This window comes from Micropterus salmoides, unplaced genomic scaffold (genome assembly GCF_014851395.1).
Source record: "Micropterus salmoides isolate LMB-PRFRI ecotype aquatic unplaced genomic scaffold, ASM1485139v1 Ms_hic_scaffold_7, whole genome shotgun sequence".
Lineage (NCBI taxonomy): Eukaryota > Metazoa > Chordata > Actinopteri > Centrarchiformes > Centrarchidae > Micropterus > Micropterus salmoides.
This window is the reverse complement of record NW_024044459.1, coordinates 1,764,157-1,791,351: the sequence shown is the minus strand read 5'-3', so window position 1 is coordinate 1,791,351 and position 27,195 is coordinate 1,764,157. Positions and strand designations below refer to the sequence as shown.

The window sequence follows — 27,195 nt, the reverse complement described above, 5'->3', positions numbered from 1 at the left end:
TTAGGGGACAATCTTAGTCTTTCAAGGCGCCCCGTTCAGGGGCCAAGCCCCAACGCTGACCTATCACTGGGAAGTGTAGGATGGCTCCGTCCAGTTGAGAGCGCGTCTCTGCGCCACGGCAGCTGCCACGGTTTCCCCGACAGCAGCTGAATCATCACTGGAAACCCTGATGCGCTCGTACGTTCTGGTGCCACCAGAATCACTGTTAGGAGCTCCTCCTGAATGCGCGCCAGGAGGCGGGGAATCAGAGTAACCGGGGGAAAAGCAAAAGGAGCATTCTGGGCCACGGGCTGTGTGAGAAGGCGTCCACGCCCAGTGGCGGCTCGTCCCGTGCGTTCAGTGAGAACCACAGTGCGCACTGTGCGTTTTCTCGTGAGGCGAACAGATCTATCTCTGACTCCCCGAATCTGTCCCACAGTTCCTGAGTAAGAGTGGAATTCAGTCTCCACCCGTTCTGAGAGGGACCGCCGCGTGACATGAGGTCCGCGGCTCGTTTCTGAAAACCGGGAATGTAGAGTGCTCTGATAGAGCGCAGGTTCACGTGGGCCCACAGCAGCAGGCTCCTGGCTATCTCTAGTAGCCGAGCCGAGCGGACGCCGCCCTGACGGTTTATGTAAGCCGCGGCTGTCATGTTGTCTGTTCTCACCAGCACATGTTTGTCTCTCAGGAGTGGAGCAAAGTGTTTCAGCACTTTCAGCACTGTGGACAGCTCCAGGCAGTTTATGTGGAGAGATGGAGGCTGTGGCCATTTCCCTCCCACCATGTGAGAATGGCACATCCCGCCCCAGCCAATGAGAGACGCGTCCGTGTACACTGTGACATGTGACGTCACTTTCCCGAGGGGGGCCCCTGCTGAAAGCACGTGAGGGGATTTCCAGTACGTCAGGTCTGACTGTACTGAGGGGGGACGGACAGCAGGCGTCTTTTGTGCTTTATGGGATCGAGGCAGAGACGGCCGAACCATCTCTGTATTTTCCTCATGTGGAGGAGACCCAGAGGACCACCACGTGACTGGCCGACATCATGCCCAGTAGACGCATCACAGACAAAGCCGTTACCACTTTGTGCGGAGCGATGCGTGAAAGCAGAGAGCTGAGAGCTTCCAGCCTGGCTGGAGATAATTTGGCTCTCATGTGGGCTGAGTCCAGATGCACTCCCAGATAGATTATTGACTGTGAGGGGAGAGGAGAGCTCTTCTGCCAGTTTATGGCAAAACCCAGGCAGGACAGGTGTTTCACGAGCTTCATCATGTGTAGCGCACAGCTCTCCCTGGACGATGCCATGACAATCAAGTCGTCCAGGTAAAACAACACTCTGACGCCCGACCTGCGCAGCAGCTCCAGCGCTGTCTCCACACATTTGGAGAACGTGAGGGGCCAGAGAATAGCCGAAAGGCAGGCGGTTGTATTGAAACTGGGCTCCTCTGAAAGAGAAACACAGGAATTTCCTGTGTCTGGGGATGATGGGGACATGGAAATAGGCGTCCTTTAGGTAGATGGACGCGAACCAATCCCCGGAACGTACACATTCCAATACGTGCCTGACTGAGAGCATGTGGAACGGCCTCCTCATTATGCATTTGTTGAAGAAGGAGAGATCCAGGATCTGCCTCATTCCGCCCGTTTTCTTGGGCACCAGGAAGTAACGGGAGTAAAAACCCTCGTTTTCCTCGCCCCGCGGGACTTTTGAAATCACTCCTTTGCTCAGGAGTTCTGTTATTTCTGCCATCAGAGCAGTTGTCTCTGACTGCGATTACATGACAGTCTCCAGCACCCCACTGAAAGGCGGAGGGGGGCTGGCGAATTGGAGAGTGTAACCTTTCTTTATTAGTCTCGCCATCCACTCGTTCATGGGGCAGATTTTGCCACGCGCAGCAACGCTCTGAGCAAAAATCTGAGGGGCCTCTGTGGACATTTCTGACAGCCAGAGAAGAGCCCTCTCCGCCGCCGTGTGAGCTGCAGAGCCGCTCGACATGACCCATGGGAGGGCTGAGTTGAAAGGGCTGCGGTGGCGATAGTGTGAAACACTCCGGCCGCTCATTCTCAGTGTCGTGCCACGGTGAAAAAACCTCCACTAACACACATTGAAAGGTGAGAGGTGGGAAGGCCACAGAGAGGCAGGTAGTGTGGGTGGGCTGTTGTGTTTATCTGATGTGAATGTTTTTCACTCATGATAATATGACGCAGCGTGTGCGTGCGCAGCGGAGCTTGCTCGTGTGTGGGAGACGTGCGTTTCATCAGCTGCAGGAAGCTCAGGAGAGAGAGGGGCAGACTGACTGTTAGGAACATGCTCTTTATGGACATTTGGTTGGCTCTGAAAAGGGCCGTTGTGTCCGGGTGTTCCGGGAAGAAAACACACGTCCCCCGCGTCCCGTCAATACCTCCGCTGTTTGCGGAGAGGCTCGGCGGGGGGGTTGGACCAGGAGCAAGCCGCTCGCCTGTTCTTGATGGCAGAGCGGCACTGTGCAGAGGGAGCAGCCAGGAGCCCTGTGAACACCGTGGGCGTTGAGGTGGCGCTCTGCTCCACGCTGTGTGCCGCTTCACCTTGTCTGCCTCGTCCGAAGCTTGTTGCAGGTGTGTGATTGCATCCTGGAGAAGCGGCAACTTCCTTCCTGATCTGCTCCGGCAGATCGGACATGTGCAGCCACATGTTGCGTTGCAGCATCGTCATCCACGCCATAATCCGAGACAGGCCCCCGCTTCAGAGAGAAAAGGCTGAAGCGGTGGGAAAAGGGGCCACACAGGAACTTGTCTGGACGCTTGCTCTGGCTGGTAGATGTCGGCGAGCATGGCGCTAGGAGCGGGTGCAGGAGGCTCAGCAGGCATCGGCACGCCCTTCCGCTCAGCAGCCGTCTTGATTATGTCGGGGAGATCCCGGAAGAGAGCCCCGCAGGACGGCAAGCTGGAAGGCGGAAGTGGAGCAGGAGCTAGTGACGCCGCCTTCTTATCCAACTCGAAGTCAAACTCCAGGTCTTCCAGCGGGAAGAGGGGAGATCCTGGCGGGGACCCAGCAATGGAGGGAGCAGAGTCAGAGGACTCAAGCCCTGCATCGCCAGCAGTCCCGCCGGCAAGGTCCGCCGTGAAGCTAACTGGCTTAGCCCAGCTAGCATCGTCATCCTCCTCCTCCTGCAGGGCCACGAAGGCGTCAACCCGCCGTCACTTCTCCTCCACGGGCAGCTGTGCACAGTAGAGGCACGAGGCCCGGGGAGTCAGAGCCAGCCGAGGCAGGTCTCGCAGCGGGCGTGGAGATCAAACCCCATGATGTAGCCGGCGTGGCAGGACGGGCAGAGGCGGACTCCTTCCGAGCGGCGGACCTCAACGGTAGAGCGGTGAGTAGCCATAGGAAAAGCTCTTTAGTAGGAAAATTGCTCTTTAGATGCTACTCTGCTCTCCGAAATGACTGCTATGCAGCGCTGAAGAAAAAAGGGGAGCAGATCTCTGGTCTCGCCGGTATTATATACCTAATTTCCGGACCTGAGAGAGGCCCATGCACGGCACATGGGCGCGAAAGAAATCTTCAGGACTGCGCATGCGCACGGGGATAAACCCAATACACAGCTCTTAGAGGGCGAAGCCTATACGAAATAGAAATTACAAGCCCTTGCGGCTGGGTGTAAACACATAGCTAACCTCTACAGTCTAGACAAAGCATCAGCTAGCACATTTTCAGACCCCATCGGATGTCGAGGTTGAAGTCTTGAACCAACAGTGCCCATCGCATGAGTCGCTGGTTATGGTTAAACATGCGAGACAAAAAAACAAGGGGATTATGATCAGTGAGATAGAGGGAGAGCACACGCAGGGGAGGAGACACAGGGAGGGAGGCAGGCGGAGTACAGGAAAACACAACACCAGGGGAAAACAAGCAAAAAAAGGAGGAATAAAAAGGAGGAATAAACAGGACACTCAGCGTCAGCCGGGCTGCCGCCACAACAGTTTGCGATGACACATTTGGTAAAGACATTCATGGTCCCAAGAGAATGAATTCTAATAATACAGATGATGTTTACATTTAGTGTCATCATCATGTCAGAAGTCCAATGTGTCCAATACTTTATTTGCTTAAAGACCAAATACATGCAAAATTAATGACCTTCATGCATCTTCATCAGCCTCAGCTGCACTGTGTGTTTAGTATTGAACTAATAGAGTAAACATGGTGGACATGGTAAACATTATACCTGCATGTTAACATGTGGGCATGTTAGCACAGTGATATTAACATTTAGTTAAAATACTGGTGTGCATGAGTAAAGCCTCACAGAGCTGCTAACAGGGATGAAGACTTAGTCTTGTTGAAATGTACTACAAAGAATCACCCTCTGAGAATCATGAATATCAATGCTAGTAGTAGATGGTAGTAGATAACCTGCTCCAGACCAAAGTTTTAAAAAGACAGTAGACCGAAGCACTGACAGACATGGCAATTCATTTTAGTTGGTTTAAACCTCCACTGCATACATTTAAAAAAACATTTGTCTTTGAACTATTCTCTGCTCAGTTCAATTCAATTTAATTTACATACTGCCAATTCATACCAGAAGTTACCTCATTGTATCTTTCTGATAGAACAGGTCTAGACCATACTCTAGACCACGCAGATTAAAATCACATTTAATGTTAACACTCACATTAATGTTACACAATACTCTCAGAGTAAAACCCAAAATTATAGAGAGGGAAATGGGAGAAGGAAACTGATTATGTAAGCATTATGAGTGTTTTGTCTCAGACTTTCCTCTCAGGTTGTCAAAATGAGGATAATTAGCTTCAGCGCATCATTAGTGTTTACGTGTTTATTTGTCTGTGTGTGGCACCCTGCAGAAAAGTCAACGAGTTGGGAACGTTGGGACAACCTTGGATTTGACACTCCTTGTTTAGTATGAAATCTGTGGCCTTAGGTAGTGAAAAAAAAAATTTGTCTGAATCGGATTGGGATGCATGGCACGTATAGTGGTGCATACTTAACCTGAGAGAAGACAGCAATATTCAGTGAGTATCTGTGTGTTGGTCTCTGTGTTGTGTTGCTGGGATAGTGGTGGACCTAGATAGATTTCTGGCCTGGAGTTTTATATAATTTTTGGCTACTTGACAACAAAAGAAACCAGGTCCCAGTTTCAAGTACCTGTCTTCATAACCTACTGCTTTATTTTTCACGGAGCTCACAAAAAGAACAACAAATATATTTAGTTTTAAGGCACCTCAATGTGTGTTTTCAGTGGAACAACCTTCTACCACAGAAATAATTTGTATAAAAACTGCTGATAGTGAGATCAGTGGATTACCCAGAGTAACAGAGACAGTGTTTCTAAAAAGAGACCCTTCATAAGCAGGAGACACATGAGTTTAGCACAAGTCCCAAAACAATGATGACCTTCTCATTAACATGGGGTAATAGTGGATACAGGACATCTTCTCCTTTCAGCCTCAGCAGTAGCACCACAGGGCCTCATGTAAAAAATCACGCTAAACTAAAGAAGACAAACAAGCTATACTTGAGAGGGCCAGTACCTTATATATCAGTGACTGCATCTTATTTTATGTCCTAGCAAGAACTTCATTGTCTTTCTTTTAGAATTACCTGACGTGTCCTACAAGAAATCTGGTGAGGTTGCTTTGCCTTTGTTATTATTATTATTATTATTATTATCCATTATTTACTATGGATTATTATTTACCATTTACCAAGATGGCACCGCATTGGATGGCAGCCTCTGGATTAGGCTCCGTAGTGCTTTTTGTGTTTTTGTTTATTAACTATTTTCTGCTGTCCCTCTCTGGTAAAATTTACCAGAGTAGAGCTCTTAAACATCGGACTCCCAACTGCTCACACTATTCAACCGCTCCTGATCGAACCTGGAACTTTCCCGGAGTTATTAGTTGGAGGAGTGGCAGCTCTGTTTGGGATCCTCCGGAGACGCCAAAGGGGAAGGCTTGCAGGCACGCTTGTTAAACTGAGACAGCGGGGTTTTCGCACTGCGCTCCCTTCAATTCACCAGGCGAATTTCCACTCTCTGGCCAACAAAATGGACAAACTGCTGCTCCTCAACAGTACTAACTCGGAGTTATGCAGATCTGCCACCCTCTGTTTTACCGAGTCCTGGCTCACCAAGCACATCCCGGACAGCGCACTTCACCTACTGGGATTTAATCGCGAAAGGGAGCTCATTGAAAAAACACGGGGAGGCGGACTGTCTCTACATAAACGTAGGTTGGTGTACAGATTTCACAGTGTTGAAGAAATCATGCAGCCCTCACTTAGAGACATTATTCATAAACTGTAAACCCTTTTATTCACCGCAGGAGTTTTCCTTGTTTGTCCAGGTCGCTGTTTACATTCCACCTCAGGCCTGTGTTAGTGAGGCGTTACTACACCTGGCTGACCAGATAACTAAAGTGGAGAAAAAACATCCAGACTCCCTGCTTATTGTTCTCAGGGACTTCGACAGAGCAAACCTCAGCCATGTACTTCCAAAGTACAGACAGCATATTAAGTGTCCCACCAGGGATACTAACACTGGGCCACTGCTACACTACAATAAAGGACGCCTATAGCTCCCCCGTGCAGCCTTAGGACTCTCTGATCACTCTCTGATCACTGTCCGGTTCATCTTATCCTGACTTACCGGCAACGACTGAAATCTTGCTAAACCTGTTGTAAAGAGTGTGAAAAAATGGACCACTGAGTCAAAGCAGACACTCACACAGTGCCAGCCTCCATCTGTCAGTGAATCACAGTGGGTGCTCTCCCCCCTGCACACCAACGACTGCACCTCAGGAGACCCATGTGTCAAACTCCTGAAGTTTGCTGACGACACAACGGTCATCGGCCTCATCCGACAAGTCGGCCTACAGACGGGAAGTTGATCAGCTGGCGCTCTGGTGCGGCCAGAACAACCTGGAGCTTAACGCACTCAATACTGTGGAGATGACTGTGGACTTCAGGAGGAGCCCCCCCATCACCATACTCAGTCCTGTGTTGGGTGTCAGGTTTCTAGGATCCACTATATCCCAGGACCTAAAGTGGGAGCCCAACACTGACACCATCATCAAGAAGGCCCAGCAGAGGATGTACTTCCTGCGCCAGCTCAGGAAGCTCAACCTGCCTAAGGAGCTGCTGATCCACTTCTACACAGCCATCTTCCAGTCAGTCCTCTGCACGTCTATCACTGTCTGGTTTGGATCTGCCACCAAAAGGACAGGAGCAGACTACAACGGACAGTCAGGACTGCAGAAAAGATCATCAGTGCCAACTTGCCCTCCATTCAGGCAGAAAACATCACAGCAGATCCATCTCACCCCGGACACAACCTGTTCCAACTTCTCCCCACTGGTAGGCGCTACAGAGCACTGTACGCCAAAACCAACAGACTCAGGAACAGTTTCTTCCCACAAGCCATCAGCTTCAGCTGTTCTGATGAACAGCTGATTTCTGCCTCACAGTGTCAGGAACAATTCCTCTGCAATAACCCAGTAACTGTCTCTAATCAGCACCTGTTTACTGGTTACCACTTATCATTCATTTATCTATCATTATCTATTTCAGAGCTGTTCTTACTGTACATATTGTATTCCAAGTCCACCTACCTCATGTACATAACACCGCACATAATACTTATTTATTCCAACTTTTTTTGCACTCATCACACTGTGTACATGTATGCTTGTATGTGTATGTGCACCTGTATATCACATCCACCTCCGACATGTACATAATAATAATGTTAATAATTTACTCCTGCATCCTTTGCACTCTGCTCAATGTGTCTGTTTTGTTTATAGTAAATGTAAATGCTCCGTACTTGTATAGCGCCTTTCTAGTCTTTTCGACCACTCAAAGCGCTTTTACACTACATCTGCATTCACCAGTCACACACATTCATACACTGAGCCTAAGTGCTCAAACGGAAACTAACATTCACACTCACTCATACACTGGCGGAATAGCCGCCAGGGGCAATTCGGGGTTCAGTATCTTGCCCAAGGACACTTCGACACGCAACCAGGGGGAGCCAGGGATTGAACCGCCTACCTTCCGATTAACGGCCAACCCGCTCTACCTCCTGAGCCACAGCCGCCCCGACGATAGTGTGCATATATGTGTTCTCTGTACTGTAGCCTGTGTTTGATTTTATTACTGTATTATTGTGTTATCATATTATTGTATAAATAAGCACATCGTGAGCATTGTACAATCCAGAGTCAAATTCCTCGTGTGTGTACACATACCTGGCAAAAAGCTGATTCTGATTATTATTATTATCCATCCATCCATCCATCCATCGTCAACTGCTTATCCTATGTACAGGGTTGCAGGGGGCTGGAGCCAATCCCAGCTGACATTGGGCAAAAGCTGGGGTACACCCTGGACAGGTCGCCAATCCATCGCAGGGCCACACATAGACAAACAACCAGTCACACTCACACTCACACCTAAGGACAATTTAGGGTCACCAATAGTGTTGTAGTCAAGACCACCCAAACCAAGACCAAGTCAAGACCAAGACTTTTAGGGGCTGAGACCAAGTCGAGACCAAGTCGAGACCAAGAGCGAGGGAGGGCGAGACCGAGTCAAGACGAAGACCAGTTCCCCACATTACATGACACATAATAAAATGTGGAACAAGAGGTACTTCTCAAATTGATCTGAAAGATCCATATTCCCATAAAACACCCACATAAAAACACTGAAATCCATGTAAGCATGTTTATTCAACACTCCTTTTCCATGCTTACCATACAGTTGTTAATGGTAACTACACATTTTTAATTAGGGTTATTGGTTGCATTTGAAGCAATACATTTGCCATCCAATCAAAGTAAGGATGTTAACAAATGCAAAAGCAATTTATTGATATTCCCAAAGTTGTGGTCTTGAAAAAAAATCCTGAGTCCTCAATGTCCGAGACAGAGACAAGACCGAGTACAAATGCAGTCGTGTCCGAGGCTAGACTAAGACCATCAAAAAGTGGTCTTAAGACCGGTTTCGAGTACTACAACACTAGTCACCAGTTAACCTAGTCTGCATGTCTTTGGATGGTGGGAGGAAGCCGGAACACCCGGAGAGAACCCACAGAGAGAACATGCAAACTCCACACAGAAAGGCCAGGGCAACCGGGGTTTGAACCCGTGACCTTCTTGCTGTGAGGCAACAGCCCATCATCATCATCGACCACCTTTAAATAGTTGCACCATCTGGATGAGATTCAGTATTATGGCAAAAACACATGTCCTGCAATCTCTTTTGAAAGTTCCAGTATGTTCTTTTAACATACTGGAACACATTTAATGTTTTTACACATAAAGTAAACCACCATGGTCACCGCCACGCCGTTAACTGCAAACTCACAAGTTTTACAACATGGCTTCATCAATGTGTTATGGGTTTTCTGGGACAGTCTGGGACAACCTGCTTGGAGCAGTACATTACAGCATAATATGTGTAATTTCCTGTTGCCAGCTGGTGGTGCTATGACTTTGAGTGAATATTGGCATATGGGGGGGTACAGGGCTGGACTCTTATTATACACATCAAATTTGGTACAAATGTGAGCATGTAGACTAAAGTTAAAACAACTTCCTGTTTCATGGGGAATCATCAATTTTGGACGCCACGCCACAGGCACGCCATTCCACAAAAACTCACCATTTGTACAACTTTTAATCGTCAATGTGGCTGTGAATTTCGAACACGCTTCAGACGCTGAACAAACGTATTAATCATAACTTTCTGTGTCCCCTTTATGGCACTGCATAGCACTTCGCACTACGACTATAAATCAACATGTAGATGTGTTCGGGGCGCGACTGTTATCAAGCACATAAAGTTTGGTACAGATGTGAGCATGTACACTGAAGTGGAAACAACTTCCTCTTTCATGGCGAATCATTGATTTTGGACGCCATGCAACGGGCACGCCGTTTCACAAAAACTCACCGTCTGTACAACTTTTAATTGTCAATGGCTTTAGAGTAGACAGGGAAAATCTGATGTCAGTCGGACTAATTCTCTAGGAGGAGTTTGTTAAAGTATGGAGTGTGTGAAAAATCCAAAAATAACCATAAAATTCAAAATGGCCGACTTCCTGTTGTGTTTAGGGCATCGCTCCAAGAGGCTGGACATGACACACGTAGCACAGAAATTCCATATACATAGGTGAAACTTTGTCTGGGGGCTGCTCTGTAGGGGGCGCTAGCGAGTTTTCAAGTATGTTTTGGCCCCCAAAACTGAGTTTACTTTGCAGGAAAAAGAAAAAAAGTAATCCCTTCAGTGCTTGGGCCCTAATAATCCCTTCAGTTTCAATAGTGACCTTGCATGGTTCTTGTTCGGGCCCCCAAAAAATCCCTTCAGTTTCAGGTACCTTGTCCGGTTCGTGCTCGGACCCTAATAATATTTAGCACTGCTCCTGGTTGGCATCAAGAATTCTTGGAAATTAAATTACATGCAGACCTTAATGCCCACCCTGTCTGTGTCTGTCTACAGTTGGTCTGCATAGGCAAGATGAGCATGTAACACTTCTTTTCACAGTTTTTCTTGATTGCTTAGACACATTTCTTGAAATTATGCCTCTTTTTCTCAAACCTCTAAACACAAATCCACAACTTCTCACCCAATTCCCCAAACATTCTATTTTCAGGTCAAAATGAAGCTCTCCACTCAAAATTAAATTTTGCTGAAAAACCCAACTTTGCCTTCAGACATAACACACAAGCCATCAAAGACACACACTACAACACAGTCTTACACACTGGTGAGATAAATTCAGAACAATACTACAAAAACTGGTTATTGGTTATATTGCTTGTGGTGTGAAAAATTGTAATTAAACTGGTCTGTTGCAGGTAGGTGACCAGATCCTGGAAGTGAACGGTCAGAGCTTTGTCACCATCTCCCACGATGAGGCAGTTCACATCCTCAAAACAGGACGCCACCTGTTGATGAAGGTGAAGGATGTGGGTTGTATGCCTCATGCACGTACAGAAGTGGATGAGACCAAATGGATCTGCAGTCAGCCCATAGCTGAGACCAACGCTACAGCTAACCCAAGTTCTGTCACCAACCCCACTGTCAATGCTGGCATCCTTGCTAGTGTCAGTGCTAGCACCTGCAGTACAAGGTAAGTTCATTAAACTGAGCTCAATTACCAATTTGGCAAGTAAAATTACTGCTCAAACTGTCAAACCCGAGAAGGGGAACGAGACACTGCGTCGGTTACGACACTATGGGAACGCCTCTAGGCGAAGCAGGTCTGAACGTGAATGAAATCACTCCAATCCTATTGGCTTGTTGCTAGAATGGTAAGGTGTGACGGAATAACCGGAGGAGTATAAAGCACACCTGTACACACTCATCATTAGCTTAACTATGAAGCAGGCGCTTCAGGCGGGGAGAGAGGTGCGGCGGGCCGACGCAGTGTCTCGTTCCCCTTCTCGGGGAACCAGGGTTACATACGTAACCCGAGACGTTCCCCTTCGAGGGAACTCGAACTGCGTCGGTTACGACACTATGGGAACGAGATACCCACTAAACCGTGCCGAAAACCCTGTCTGCCCCTGTGTGCAATAAAGTGGCACGACTAAGAGGAGAGCGCACGAGTGCCAGGTGCCGAAGGAAGGTCAAGACTGTAAAACCGAATGAATGTGTGCGGAGTGGCCCAGCCAGCCGCTAAACAAACATCCTGCAAGAGGCCCCGGAAAGGAGGGCTCGAGAGGCCGCCATGCCTCTGGTAGAATGAGCCCTCACAGCCACAGGTGAAGGCAAACCGCGCACCTGATAGGCCAGGGAAATAGTCTGAACAATCCAGTTGCTAATAGTATGTTTGGATGCAGGGAGCCCGGCCCTGGGAGACCCAAAACACACTAGCAGCTGGTCAGCCTTCCTCCAACGGGAGGACCTCAGAGTGTAAATACTCAGCAGATGAAGTCTCCCGTCCTCCGCCGTCACATGAGGTGGAGGATGAAATGCCTGCAGCACTGTGGACCCTGCCGCACAAGAAGGCACTTTAGGAATGTATCCTGAATGAGGGGGCAGGATAGCCCTAATATTCCCCGGGGCAAACTCCAGGCTTTGCGGGGAAACCGAAAGCGCTTGGAGATCCCCCACCCTCCTCAGAGAGGTGATAGCAAGGAGAAAGGCCATCTTGAGGGTCAAGTGCTTAGCCTCAGCTGACTCCAGGGGTTTGAAGGGGGCCTCAGCCAACGCCCCAAGAACCACTGCCAGATCCCAAGTGGGAACCTTGGACCGAGTCGCAGGTCTCATCCTCCGGGCACCACGGAGGAAACGTACAACCAAGGGAAGTTTCCCCAAGTATCCCTCCCTCAGAGGGGTGTGGAAAATAGCTGCCACGTACACCTTGAGGGTGGAAGGGGAAAGACCAGCAGAGAACCGGTCCTGGAGGAACTCAAGTACCTGAACCACCGGGCAGGTAACAGGGTCCACCGACCGCTCCCTACACCAAGTGGAGAAAACACTCCACTTCAGGCCGTACATCCTCCGTGTGGACGGGGCCCTGGAGCTCAGGAGGGTCTCGACTGCTCCGGCTGTTAGACCCGCCTCTAGGTACTGTGCCCCCTCAGGGGCCAGACCCACAGTCGCCATATGGCGGGGCAAGGGTGAAGAACCCGGCCCTGCGCCTGGGACAGCAGGTCTCTCCTCAGAGGGACCCGCCACGGCGGGCCGTCCAGGAGCGACATGATGTCCGAGAACCACACCCGGGTTGGCCAGAACGGGGCTACGAGCAGTAGGCCGACATTGTCCTGGCGGACCCGCTCCAGAACCCCGGGAGCAGAGCGACTGGGGGAAAAGCGTACAGACGTAGCCTCGGCCACGAATGAACCATGGCGTCCAGACCCAACGGGGCTGGAGGAACGAGAGAAACCATAGCGGGCGTAGTCTCTTGAGACGCAACAGATCCATGTCTATGGGGCCGAACTCTTCGCACAAGAGCTCCACCACTTCGGGGTGAAGTCTCCATTCCCCGGGCCTCAGCCCCTGCCTCGACAGCAGGTCTGCTCCCTGACTCTGCGTCCCCGGGAGATACATCGCCCTGAGCGATAGTAACCTCTCCTGGGACCACAGGAGGATCTGACGCGCCAGTCTGTCCAGAGGGCGCGAGCGCAGACCGCCCTGGTGATTCAGATAGGCCACCACCGCTGTGTTGTTCTCTTCGGAACGAACCAGGACGTGGTGGCCTTGGAGATCGGGCAGGAAACTCCTTAGAGCCTGGAACACCGCCAACATCTCGAGACAGTTGATATGCCACTCGGATTGATGCACCTGCCAGGATCCCCTTGCAAAGCGGCCGTCCATGACCGCGCCCCAGCCCGTGAGGGAGGCGTCTGTCGAAATAACCAGCCGGCGACAAGACCCTCCCAGCACGGGCCCCTGGGACAGGAACCAAGTTTCCTTCCAAACTGATAGGGAACGAAGACACTTGCGCGTAACCCAATCAGACGGAGAGGATTTCCCCTCGGGGAAAAACCCTTGTTCCTTAGCCACCACTGCAGGGGTCTCATGTGCAGCACTCCAGATGGTATTACGCTGGACGCAGCCGCCAGGAGACCCAACATTCGTTGAAAGTGTTTCATAGTGATGGCGTGGCCTAACTTCACCCCTTTCACGGCAGCCAATATGGTGTCGACACGTGCCGGAGACAATTGTGCCCGCATCGTTGTCGAATCCCATACAACCCCTAGGAACGTAGTCCGTTGGGTGGGCGCCAGCACGCTCTTCTTTGCGTTGAGCCTCAGCCCTAAACGCCGCAGATGAGCCAGAACGACATCTCAATGCCGAACCGCCAACTCTCGAGACTGGGCTAGGATGAGCCAGTCGTCGATGAAGTTGAAATCCGGATGCCCCGGAGCCTCAGCGGGGCCAGTGCTGCATCCATACACTTGGTGAATGTGCGAGGGGAAAGTGCCAGGCCGAATGGAAGAACCCGATACTGGTAAGCCACACCCCCGAAGACAAACCTCAGGAACTTCCTGTGAGAAGGACGGATGGAGACCTGGAAATAGGCGTCCTTTAGATCTATCGTGACGAACCAATCCTCAGATTGGATGTGCGTCACGGTGGCGGGGATGATGAGCATCTTTAACCTGAATCTCCTCAGAGACCGGTTAGAACCCGCAGATCCAAAATAGGGCACGCAGCCCTCCGTCCTTCTTGGGGACTATGAAGTACCGGCTGTAGAACCGGCGTCTCTGTCTGGGGGGGAGACACGTTCCACGGCCCCTTTCCTCAGCAGAGTACGAACTTCCTGTCCCAACACCGGACCTTGCTCCGGGCGGACCACAGTCCAAACCACCCCCTCTCTTCTGTTGAATTTGGAGGGCGGGTTTTGAACTGTAGTCGATACCCATCTATGGCAGTGCGCAGGACCCACGGAGAAATGTTCGTCAGGCTCCGCCAAGCCTCTGCAAAGTCTGCCAACGGAACCAGCCCCTCGGGGCTGGTGGTCGGTGTCTCGTGTGATCTTCTGGTGGACCCCTGAAGCCCCAGAACGGCAGGGGGGAGCCGCCGAAGATCCACGGTGAGTGAGTCGGGGCACCGCCTGACTGCAGACCCTCGGGGCAGGCAGTACGGCGTGGACTCGATGGTGGCAGGTGCGTCCTGAACGTGTAAACGGCGGGATAACATCACCTGTTGCCACGGCGGAGGGGACCTCGGTCGGCCTCCGGGGGGGGTGCGGGAGGGGAGAAAGACTCCCCTACCCCGGTCTTCCCTGAGCTCCGTTGGGACTGGATGACGGTCCTCAGATCGCGTCTCTCAGACGGCTGAGGGTGAGAGCGCCGTCTCGCTGCCCCAGCTCCTCGGGGGGGCCCGAGAAGCGACACTCTGCTTCCTCTCCTCTCCGTAGGAGCTTGTAGAGGGAAGGGACCTACGCCTGGCAGCCTCAGCTGCCTTGGGTCCAGACCGGCGAGGGAGGTACTGGCGGAACGCTTCGCCCTGTGTCTAACGCTTCGTGGTTCTGCGAAGCTCCGCCAGATCTTCCTCAGAGGGACCCCCCCTCTGAACCATCTCCTGTAGCAGGTCGGCTTGGTAGGCTTGAAGCACCGTGGTGTGCAAGCTCGCACCTGCCTGGCCCGCTGCCATGTACGCCTTCCCCACGAGCGTGGATGTGGTGCGACATGGTTTGGATGGTAACGCCGGCTTCTCCAGGGAGGACGCAAGTCGAGGGGAGAGATAGCTCGCAAGCGCATCCTCCACCCGAGGCATCCTCCCATAACCACGGTCCCTAACCCCCATCACATTACTGTAGTTCAGTGATCGGGGTGTGGAAAGCCATGTAGAGAAGGGTCTGCCCCATGATTACTCAGTTCATCATGTAAATCAGGAAAGAATGGCAGAGACCGGCGTGGAGGTGGCGTGTGGTGCTTAAGAAACCTTTCATCAAGCTTACCACTAGCCTGTGGTGTCTGCTCCTCCTGTGGCCAGTTGATGTTGAGCTTAGCCACGGCTCTAGTCACCACCTCCAGCAGCACGTCATAGTCGGGCGCCGCCAGATGACGCCGCCCCGACACCCGGAAGTCATCGTCCACTACGCTGAGCACGTCCGCCTCCTCGGAGTCGGATTGCTGCAGCGTCTCCGGATCCAAACTGCGAGCGGGAGAAGCCGAGAACGGGCTCCCGAACGAGGAAAGGAAGCGTCGGAGCCAGCGGATGAAGGTCGAAAAGCCTCAGCCGTCCCAAAATCCTCCGACAGATCACGCTGTGAACCCCATGAGTGAAGCCGCCGGGCCGCCTCAGCGGCCGCAGGGCCCTCGCCACGGGGAAAACACATCCGGCCATCCTCGGAAAAGAGAGCCATGCTGTACCTCAGTACCCGCACGGAAAGGGCTTCGCAACGGGTCCAGGCAGCCCCCTCGAGAGCTGCCCGGGCGTGCTCCATCCCCAAACATGAGACACACATCTCATGAGAATCTCCATCCGTGATGTACCGAGGGCAAGAAAAAAAAACACACCTTCTGTACATCTGGTTGCCGGACATGCTGGTAGACTTCTTCTTCAGGTAAGACATACTGCTCGTAGGACTGGAGCTTTCTTCAAACAACATACAGAGCGCCTGCTGAATAGAAAAAAGCTAATGATAAGTGTGTACAGGTTTGCTTTATACTCCTCCGGTTATTCCGTCACACCTTACCATTCTAGCAACAAGCCAATAGGATTGGAGTGATTTCATTCACGTTCAGACCTGCTTCGCCTAGAGGCGTTCCCATAGTGTCGTAACCGACGCAGCTCGAGTTCCCTCAAAGGGGAACCATTTGAACAAGTAAGAATTGAACTGAAGTAGAAGTTACAATTGAACTGAAGCAGCGCTTGAAAAATCAGTGACTATGAATGTCTGAACGTATTTGTATTTAAAACTCTCGTCCCACCTCGGTTTGAAGAATTGGTAAGACATACAGGTGTTTGTTTTAATTTTATGTGTTTTGTTTATGTGTATTCTTTTTTTTTTGTAGGATGAATATAATTGATGATAATTTGTTTCTTTTTGTCTTTGTTATCTTATGCTGTGAATTGTTTTCTTCTGTGTTGCAGACCATCCTCAGCCAGAGCTACACCTGTATTAGGAAAGGTAAGAATGGCAGCCATGCACTACTGCCCTCACATTGTACAATAACACTCTAAATTGCATTTATGGTACTAAACTAAACAGATTCTTTACTCCAACACACTGTATTTCCATCTATGCACGTTTTTGTCAGACTCCTCAATTCAATTTTATTTATATAGCACTAATTTATAACCATAATCTCATTGTACTTTTCATATTGAGCAGGTCTAGACTGTACTATTTGTAATAGTTTTTACAGACACCCCAGTCCAGAGTCATTAGATTAGTGAATACAGTCAGATTTAAAGATCTAAAAACTTTGGACTTGACAAAATCAAAAAAGGCCTTAAACTTGTCTTTGACACTTATAAAGTGGGTACGGAAAGTATTCAGACCCATTTAAATTTTTCACTCCGTTTCATTGCAGCCATTTTCCAAAAATCAAAAAAGTTCATTTTATTTCTCATTAATGTACACTCAGCACCCCATCTTGACAGAAAAAAACAGAAATGTGGAATTGTTTGCAAATTTATTAAAAAAGAAAAACTGAAATATCACATGGTCATAAGTATTCAGACCCTTTGCTCAGTATTGAGTAGAAGCACCCTTTTGAGCTAGTACAGCCATGAGTGTTCTTGGGAATGATGCAACAAGTTTTTCCACACCTGGATTTGGGGATCCTCTGCCATTCTTCCTTGCAGATTCTCTCCAGTTCCATCAGGTTGGATGGTGAACGTTGGTGGACAGCCATTTTCAGGTCTCTCCAGAGATGCTCAATTAGGTCAGGGCTCTGGCTGGGCCAGTCAAGAATGGTAACAGAGTTTTTCCGAAGCCACTCCTTTGTTATTTTAGCTGTGTGCTTAGGGTCATTGTCTTGTTGGAAGGTGAACCTTCGGCCCAGTCTGAGGTCCTGAGCACTCTGGATGAGGTTTTCTTCCAGGATCTCTCTGTACTTGGCCGCATTCATCTTTCCTTCAATTGCAACCAGTCGTCCTGTCCCTGCAGCTGAAAAACACCCCCATAGCATGATGCTGCCACCATCATGTTTCACTGGATTGTATTGGGCAGGTGATGAGCAGTGCCTGGTTTTCTCCACACATACTGCTTAGAATTAATGCCAAAAAGTTCTATCTAATCTTATTTCTCATAGTCTGGGAGTCCTTCATGTGTTTTTTGGCAAACTCTATGCAGGCTTTCATATGTCCTGCACTGAGGAGAGGCTTCCGTCGGGCCACTCTGCCATAAAGCCCCGACTGGTGGAGGGCAGCAGTGATAGTTGACTTTGTGGAACTTTCTCCCATCTCCCTACTGCATCTCTGGAGCTCAGCCACAGTGATCTTTGGGCTCTTCTCCCACGATTGCTCAGTTTGGCTGGATGGCCAGGTCTAGTAGGAGTTCTGGTCGTCCCAAACTTCTTCCATTTGAGGATTATGGAGGCCACTGTGCTTAGTACTTCTTGAGTGCTGCAGAAATAGTTTTGTAACCTTGGCCAGATCTGTGCCTTGCCCCAATTCGGTCTCTGAGCTACTTGGGCAGTTCCTTCGACCTCATGATTCTCATTTGCTCTGACATGCACTGTGAGCTGTAAGGTCTTATATAGACAGGTGTGTGCCTTTCCTAATGAAGTCCAATCAGTTTAATTACACACAGCAGGACTCCAATGAAGGAGTAGAACCATCTCAAGGAGGATCAGAAGAAATGTACAGCATGTGAGTTAAATATGAGTGTCACAGCAAAGGGTCTGAATACTTATGGCCATGTGATATTTCAGTTTTTCTTTTTTAATAAGTTTGCAAAAATTTCTACATTTCTCTTTTTCTGTCAAGATGGGGTGCTGAGTGTACATTAAAGAGAAATAAAATTAACTTTTTTGATTTTTGGAAAATGGCTGCAATGAAACAAAGAGTGAAAAATTTAGGGGTCTGAATACTTTCCGTACCCACTGTAACTTGTATCTTAACTTGGAACAACTTAGCTCTGGAGATTGCTACAACACAGGAACTGTAGTTATTTTAAGCTGAGATGGAAAAGGAAATAGCTGAGAATTAGCTGCAGTTCTGACTCAGGGAATTACAACCACACATAGTCATTGCCAACTCAGTAGCAGGAAGCAGGTTGTTGCAACGCTGTGACTGAAGAGTGCTGCAGTTCTGTAACTGGGGACAGCTGCAGGGACAGGGAGTGGCTACAGTTTTGTGACAGGAGACTGCTGCATTTTTTATTTATTATTATTAAAGGATAGCCTCTTGAGATGCATCATCTCATTTTCAAGAGGGTCCTATTTCAGCACGGACAGGGAGTTGGTGCAGTTCTGAGACTGTAGACTGCAGTAGTTCAGCAAAAAGAGGACTCGGCTGGAAGGCTGACAGGACACTGGGAGTAGGAGTTGGCTGGGCAGCTGATTAAGAGCCGATGTGGAACAAGGAGGAGGTGTTGGCCAGGCCACCTATGCTAAATTAGGCAGAAGTGGTGGAATCTCTGTGGTTTGAACAACGGAGTCTCTGTTACCGATCAGCACAGTCTCTGGGGCACTACTCAGCTAAACCTCAGGGGCGCTGATCAGCTGAATTTTAGGGGAGCCAGGCAGCTTGGTCTCTGTGGCACTAGGCAGCTCGACCTTGAGCTAGGTAATGAATGCTAAATTCTTAACCATGGCCAGAATGTTAAAAATGTCTGGGAAATCGTCCCCTCCATTAGGGAATACACAAACAGTCTATGCTTAAAATCCACCGAGTCTTCTATGGCACCATGTATCTGTCAATATTGGCACTCACCTCTTTAAGCTCCTCCAGTTACTGATGTCAGCTGGGTGCATACTGTTCATTCCGTGCTGACATTAAACAAGGGGAAAACACTGACTTAAATATCAAATGAGGGAGGTGATTAACGAGACACAGGTGGAGGTTGGGGCAAACAATCAACCAAGGACCATAAAGATAGGAAGTAAGGCTAGATAGGACACACCAGAAAGGATACTTTTACAGCTTTTCTCGATTGCTAAGACACATTTCTTGAAATTATGCCTCTTTTTCTCAAAACTTTAAACACAAATCCACAACTTCTCACCCAATTCCCCAAACATCCTATTTTCAGGTCAAAATGAAGCTCCCCACTCAAAACCATTCATTCTTGCTTAAAAACCAAACTTTTCCATCAGACACAACACACAAGCCCTCAAAAACACACACACTACAACACAGTTTTACACACTTGTGAGATAAATTCAAAACAATACTACAAAACTGGTAATGTTGCTTGTGGTTCTCCCCCTCAGAAACCTTTTCACATGATGAACAAAACAAAAGAAATAACAAATGTAAACGTTTGCCCATTTTTAATTTCTTATTGTACTGTACAGTACAACACACCAAACAACACATTATTCTGCCCCAGCATCTTGTCTTTGGTCTGGGACAGGCCAGAGATTCTAGCCCTCCACCTCCTGCTGGATCCTATTCCACCTCCTCCTCCTTACTACTCCTTCTTCCTCCTCTGCCTTACTCCTGCTCCACCTCCTCTTCCTCCTCCACCTCGTCATCTTCCTCTTGTCCCAACTCCTCCTTGAACTCCTACTGTTCCTCTTCCTTCATTTCTTACTCCTCTCTACATACTGCTCTTCATCCTACCCCTTATCTTCCTCCTTCTCCCCTCTGGTGTACTCTACCTCTTTCTTCACATCTTTCAGGATCCATTGCTCCAAAACGGAATGAACTGACTCTGGCCCTTTTTATCTATCTATTGAAGGTTCTGATTGGTGGGTTATCAATTATGACTCCTTGTGTTTCCACCAAAGTTCTTCACATTGTCATTTTTCGTCTTAGTTTTTTGTTGGAGTGGTCCAGTGGGTTTTTAACCAGCCCCAGTAGAGTTTGTTCTCTTTCAGAGTTTTGTGTGATGGGTAACCCTCACCAGCTGCGTGCAGATCAACCGCTGAAGGTGGACGGAGGACAGAATGAGTTAGGATTCCAGAAACAGACTGTTGTGGCACCTTTGCAATACCACTCTGACAAAGAGTAACAAGATAATAATCTGTGTACAATAGAGACAGAACAGAATCACACTTTCCTTTCAAAGCATCACTGACTCAATTGTATCAGATTAAAATTGTACATCTGTTGTAAGCTTTGACAAAAAGCTAGGCCTCTTTCACTGTTTTTTCCCCCTTTGGCATCTCAAATCTAGGAATCACTTCTTTAAGCAAGCATTTAACTGTTTTTGCATCTTCTCTCCTAGCAAGGCAAGGCAAGTTCATATTATTCATATAGCACATTTCAACAACAAGGCAATTTAAAGTGCTTTACATAAAACATTAAAGGGAAATTTAAAAAAGACATGGAAATACAATAGTAAGATGTGCTTCTATACATTTGGAGAACAGGTCCACAAGTACCAACAAGTATATGTAGCCATGGCAACTTGGCATATGTACAAAATCTATTTGCATATTTACAACAGCCCTAAATGGTTATGATAAATGGTCATGTTTTATTGAACTGTCCTTTCTCCTGTCTGTTGACAAGTCATGCATCTGTCCACAAGTGTTCATCTGTCCACATCCAGCACATGAACCCGGCTTCGTTCAGGACAAGTGGGAACTTTGGTTGCTTGCCAATGTCAAATGTATTTACTATTTACTATTTACATTTACGATACCTGCAAACTGTAGGATTTGTTCTGCATTGCTATTATGAACAGCTATTAGAACAGAGTTAAGTGAAATTGTATTCATTTTAAAACCAAGTTTAATATTGTAACACAAAACTGTAAAAAAATCTAGAATTATATCAACAAAACTGAGTCAAATATATTTGTATTTTGTAATACACATTAGCCTACATTATGTTTAATATTTTCACTTTAATAAAATAAATGTTATTTTTATTAGCCTATATCAGTGTGAACAGACTCCTTAAAAACATTGGAAATCCATAACGATAACTAGATACTTAAAAGTTCAGTGGTATCTAGCGGTGAGTTTGCGAATTGCAACCATCTGTCCAGTCTACCACTGCCCCCCTACCCTTTCAAAGAGCGTAGAACAGCTACGGTGGCAAACACAGCTCAAAAGGTGTCTATTCTGAGACAGCAGAGGATAGCTATTCAAGGAATGAGGTTTCTTAAGGTAGACATATTAAGAAATATTTACTTAATTATTCAGTAAAACCATATGTTATTGCAACTTGCCCACTGACAGATAACATGGAAAATGTAAGCCAAGAGTGTGAAACACTGTCACTGTTTCTGCAACACAGTCCATTATAAACCACATAATAGATGAAGTTTATACAAACATTGACAAGGGAAACACATTCATTCTCTCTGTGATTATGGACCCTCGCCAAAACTGCCCGCCAGCAATAATATCTGGCCTGCATCCCAAGGTGGGATCAAACACATAACCTTCTAGGTGAGAGTCTTGTGCTTTACCAGTTGAGCTAACCAAATACTGTAACAATGACTTCAAGTATTATGTTTTATGTTCTCACCCACCATCTAATGGTTGAAAAAAATACTCCCTGCCAACCCCTGCTGTATATTATTAGTACTTCTTGTTCTTCAAATGTACGTATTCAACATAGTGATGAGTGGCTACACTGCCTGAACTCTACAAGAAGAAGAACAAGAAGAACGTTGTGACGAAACGCGCTCTGTAGCACAGTTTGTCCATTTTCAGCTACCGTAGAAACATGGCACACAAAATGGTGACGTCCATGGAAATGGGGACCTACGGTTATGTAGATATAAACGGGTCATTCTAAGGTAAAACATAACGGTTCATTATGTAACTTTATACACCACTGAAAACATAGTTATGGATCTTATATTGCATTTTTGTCAATAGATCCTCAGAAATATTACACACTGGACCTTTAACTAGAAAATGCTTTCAGACAAGGGAGTGATGGTTAAAATCTGTAGTAAATATTACTCAACTTTAACTGGTTTTGATGCTGTTATGCAATTGTACTGTTTCTGTTCATGTAACATCTGTTACTAGTGGTAACAGCAAATGTGGTTTTATACTAAAGGTCCCAGAATTCTGGGGGCTGCAAAAACAAACTATTGTCTGACTCTCCCTGCCACTCCAGTTGCGCCCCTCTTTTGCAGATACATTTTAGTACAGTTCGTAATACTGCAAGTACTGTATATAAATATTGCACTACTTTATCTGTGGCCATGGACGTTGTTAGGCCTATTTTAGGGGGGCTGAAGCCACCCTAACATGTTCCTAAGCCCCCCCAAATAATAATAATAATGATGAGAAAAATTATTGTTAGATTTAAAAATAAAAATAAAATATTATAAATATGGATAAATACTACAGAATAGTACAAATATAATTTGTATTTATTGGCTTAAAATAATCCTTCTGGTTGTTTCCTCTGCTTCATATCACACTCTGATTGAACCAGTCCACAGTGCATTAACAGTAATTAGTGTAATTCTATAGCATTCTTTCGACCTGCAACTTATCTAATAATGAGAGGAATTAGACAAGGTATTACTTTATCATACATTTACATGAGCAGCTGGTTAGCATTTAAGTCACAGCCTACAGAAGAACTCAGTCTGGCCTACGTGAATTCCCCCTATTCTTTCCCAAGCCACATTAACCAGCTCTGACTGGGGGATCCCGAAGGCGTTCCCAGGCCAGTGTGAAGATATAATCTCTCCACCTAGTCCTGGGTCTTCCCCCGAGGCCTCCTCCCAGCTGGACGTGCCTGGATCACCTCCCTAGGGAGGTGTCCAGGAGGCATTCTTACCAGATGCCCAAACCACCTCAACTGGCTCCTTTCAACACAAAGGAGCAGCGGCTCTACTCTGAGGTCCTCGCGGATGGCAGAGCTTCTCACCCTATCTCTAAGGGAGACACCAGCCACTCGCCTGAGGAAACCCATTTCAGCTGCTTGTACCCGCGATTATGCCAGTACTGCAACACACCGGGACAAACTGACACCATATACAAAGCAAGGAATAACGTCATGCATCACATTTGCCAAATTTACAGGGGGGTCAATAATTATTATAATAATTATTAATTACCGATTTTATAGTAGACAGTGTTTCACAACATTTATATATTTCCCCCTAACTCAACAACTCACAAAACTCTGATTTTTACCCGCCGCCTCATGCATAGACAGGAGAACTTTTTTCTCTTCTTTAGAAAGTAAGAAATTGTCCGGTGTTATCTAATCTTGTGCACTCGGCAGCAACACCTTCTCCAGCTGGGAACGTCGCCATTAGCGATGCATTGTTTATCATTGTAATGTTAGGACACATCTGGAATGTGAACGCGGCCGTTGTGTATCATAACTATGCGCTACTCTCAGTGCCATTAAAAATCAATCAAACTGACTAGGGAAACTGTATAGAAAACGTTACAGCTCATAACGTGAAGTAACACGGCTTTAATGGGAAGCTAGCTCGCTAACTAGCTTACTGAGACGAGTCTTCATCATCCACAGAGCAACAACATGACGTGCCTCCTTCCGTCCTCCTCCTCTTCAGATGCTCCGGTGTTTCCAGGAAAGCTCAGCTTTGCAGACGCAGCAGTTAACAACCTTTTTGGCTGAGTGAAGAGTGAAATTCTGCCACACTTTGGAGATTTTAGGTTGTGAAGGTGTTACTGCAGTGCTGATGTTGTTTGTTTTAGTAACTTCACTGTTCACATCACATTAGTCCGTTAAGCCCGATGACATCATGATTGAATCGATTATTAAATTCGTTGGCAACGGATTTAATAATCGATTTTTGTCAACTACGTTGATTAGTTGTTGCACCCCTAGTCAGGAGTGAGGTTTACTTTAAAGTACTGTGGTACATAGCCTGTTGATATAGATAGATTGATCATTCTGAGCATCTTAAGAAACCGAAGGATGAGAGGAGGAACATGGCTTTGAGGACCATATCAATAGAGGGAGATAAGTATCCTGCATGGAGAGTTCGGACGCAACGAGGAAGTCTGATGTCAGGGGTAATCGTTTATAGTGAACTGAGGTTCTGTTTTCCCTAAGGACTTGATTAGCATGTGGACGTGGGGTGAAAGACGGAAAAAGCAAGTGCTCCGGAAATGAGTTTGATGAAGAAGTTTATCATGCTAAGGTGGATGGCGGATGTTCTGATTTGAGGACTGTGTGGGTGTTGGTGGTGAAGCTGGTTGAGGATACGATGTCGATGGAAGGATATGGCAGGCCTAACAAGGTGTGCAATACTCTGAATGTACACCACCCTAAATAATACCATGAGAGGGTCTTGAGAGTACTATTGGTGATTGACAGTTCTGGTGGCCCCAGATAGCAAACTGACTCCGCACCGGAGGTATCACAGGGTCCGGAACGAATCCGCAAACGGGTCCGTATCGGAGTCCACTTGCACAGCGGGACGGATCAGAAATCCTTATCCGTTTCGGAACAGATCTGGCCCATACCCTACACGGAACCGATCTGGACATACGCTGGATATACGCTGACCAACACATTGATTTTCGATTTTTTTACTAGGCCTATTTAAAACCGTATTTGATTGCAGAGCGCCATAGCGCAGCACATCCTCTCTCTCTCTCGCTCGCTCGTTTTTACTGGGAAAAGTAATTTTGCAGTAGGCCTATTACTGCCCAACACGTTACGTACCACTGATGCGCAAGAGTGCCTGTGGTACACACTGCGCAGGTGTGGAATTGGCAGCTGAGCGTAAACGAACATCCTTGATACTTAGAAAGGAAGAAAACTTTACACACGTCAACCTAGATCCTTTCCATTTCACTCGGCCAGGTCCTGTACCCACCCCATTCTTTTTTCTTTTTTTTTTTTTACAGATCTGCATGATTCACGTGCATCTAGGGCTGTACATATCGTTTATTTTTCAAGTCGATTAATCTAACGATTATTTTTTTGATTAGTCGATTAATGACTAATTTTGTTTATTCTAAAGAAAGAAAAGTTGCCTATTACTCGATTAACATACCAATTTATCCAAAATAAATATCAAAAACATGTCTAATCAATAAATCTATATTTTATTCAATCATCCTGATGAAGCACATTAGAATAATGACAATAGCAGCAAATCTTAAAATGAATCAAATTTCCACGTCACTGATGTGTTGTGATAATAACAATAACCAGTTCACAGAGCTCACGGAGCAGCACGTTGTTGAGTGTCTGTCTGAAATACTCCAAACTTTAGACGGTCTTGTAGCTGGAGCTTGTCCGGGATAATCCCACACCCGATGCAGCGACGTAATCGATTACGTCGACAAATCGCCCCAGCCCTATGTGCATCACATTTTCAGGTCGTTAATATGTTAACAATTCATAACGTTCATAAAATATATCATTTATCAATATTGATGAACACCACAAAGAATAGTATAGCGTTTAAAAGAAGAACTTGCATTTTCATGCAGTTCTCGGCAGGTATGCAAAATTCGGCATAACCACCCCCACAGTTAGCTGTCAATCTGTGAGAAACACTGTATTATACACACACACACACACACACACACACACATACACACACACACACACACACACACACACACACCGTGATGCGATCAGCTGATGGTTTTACTAGTAGAGAAAGTCTCATTCTGTTGGAGTTGTTGGAGCTACATTAACACTCAGTCCACTGAATTGGTCAACTTAAATCAATGAATTAACGTTTGTTAGCAACAACTGATATGACTTGATGTTTCTCATTTAAAACAGCGACATGGTCGGCTAAAAGGGGGATGGCGCTATCTCAATGTTTTGTAACGTTACACTGAGCAAGAGATGTTTAGAGCTTATAAGGACATTGACTGAGCTTTGCAATCATGGCTGTCAAAACTCAAAAGTCGCTCAGTGCGCCGAAACAATTTTTCACACTGTCACACTAAAGAATTCTGTTCACTCATACATGCACTTAAAATGCTTATGCTTTAGAGCCCTGTGGTCCTTTCTTACAAAGAAAAAATTGTACATTTATTAAATCAATAAGTAAGTGGACCATTGTTAGTATTTGACAAAATCTAATTTAGTCAGCTAAATCACGTCTAATACTGTATTACTTACTTTACCCCGGCGGCAGGAAAGGGTGAGAAGCAGGCAGTCCCCAAATCAGACTGGCGCCACTTGTGAATGAGCTGTATGCTGCAGCAAAGCACAGTATAATGCAAACAAGTTAGATGCCACTCGGAATTAAAATTAAGACCAATTTTACAATAACCAAAGTTGAAGACTCTCTCTCTCTCCTTCACCCCCAACCGGTCGAGGCAGATGGCCGCCCACCTGAGCCATGGTTCTGCTCGAGGTTTCTGCCTCTTAAAAGGAAGTTTTTTTGCCTCTGTCGCCTATGCTTGCTCTTGGTGGGAACTGTTGGGCTTCTGTAAATATCAGCACAGAGTACGGTCTAGACCTGCTCTTTTATGAAAAGCGCTGTGAGATAACTGTTGTTGTGATTTGGCGCTATATAAATAAAATTGAATTGAATTGAAACAAATGCCATATGAGAAAAACACATGAACTGACATCAATTAAGCTAACCATTACTTACGGTTTAGGGATTTTTGCCTAAATGTTGAATATGATTTAATAATCTGAAAGATTGCAGATCCACAGTGTATCTTTCAGCGTGATGACATTTGATTATCCGATGTA

The 27,195-nt window shown here is 47.0% G+C and overlaps 1 protein-coding gene across 1 annotated transcript in view; it reads left to right on the top strand.

Moving 5' to 3' along the window:
- The window catches only part of LOC119892387 (whirlin-like), a 185,607-nt gene that overhangs the window by 106,442 nt on the left and 51,970 nt on the right, over window positions 1–27,195 (top strand). The window contains exons 4-5 of the mRNA XM_038704592.1: window positions 10,842–11,116; window positions 16,540–16,576. Of these exons, the coding sequence (XP_038560520.1) occupies window positions 10,842–11,116; window positions 16,540–16,576 (312 nt within the window). The remainder of the gene's footprint in view (window positions 1–10,841; window positions 11,117–16,539; window positions 16,577–27,195) is intronic.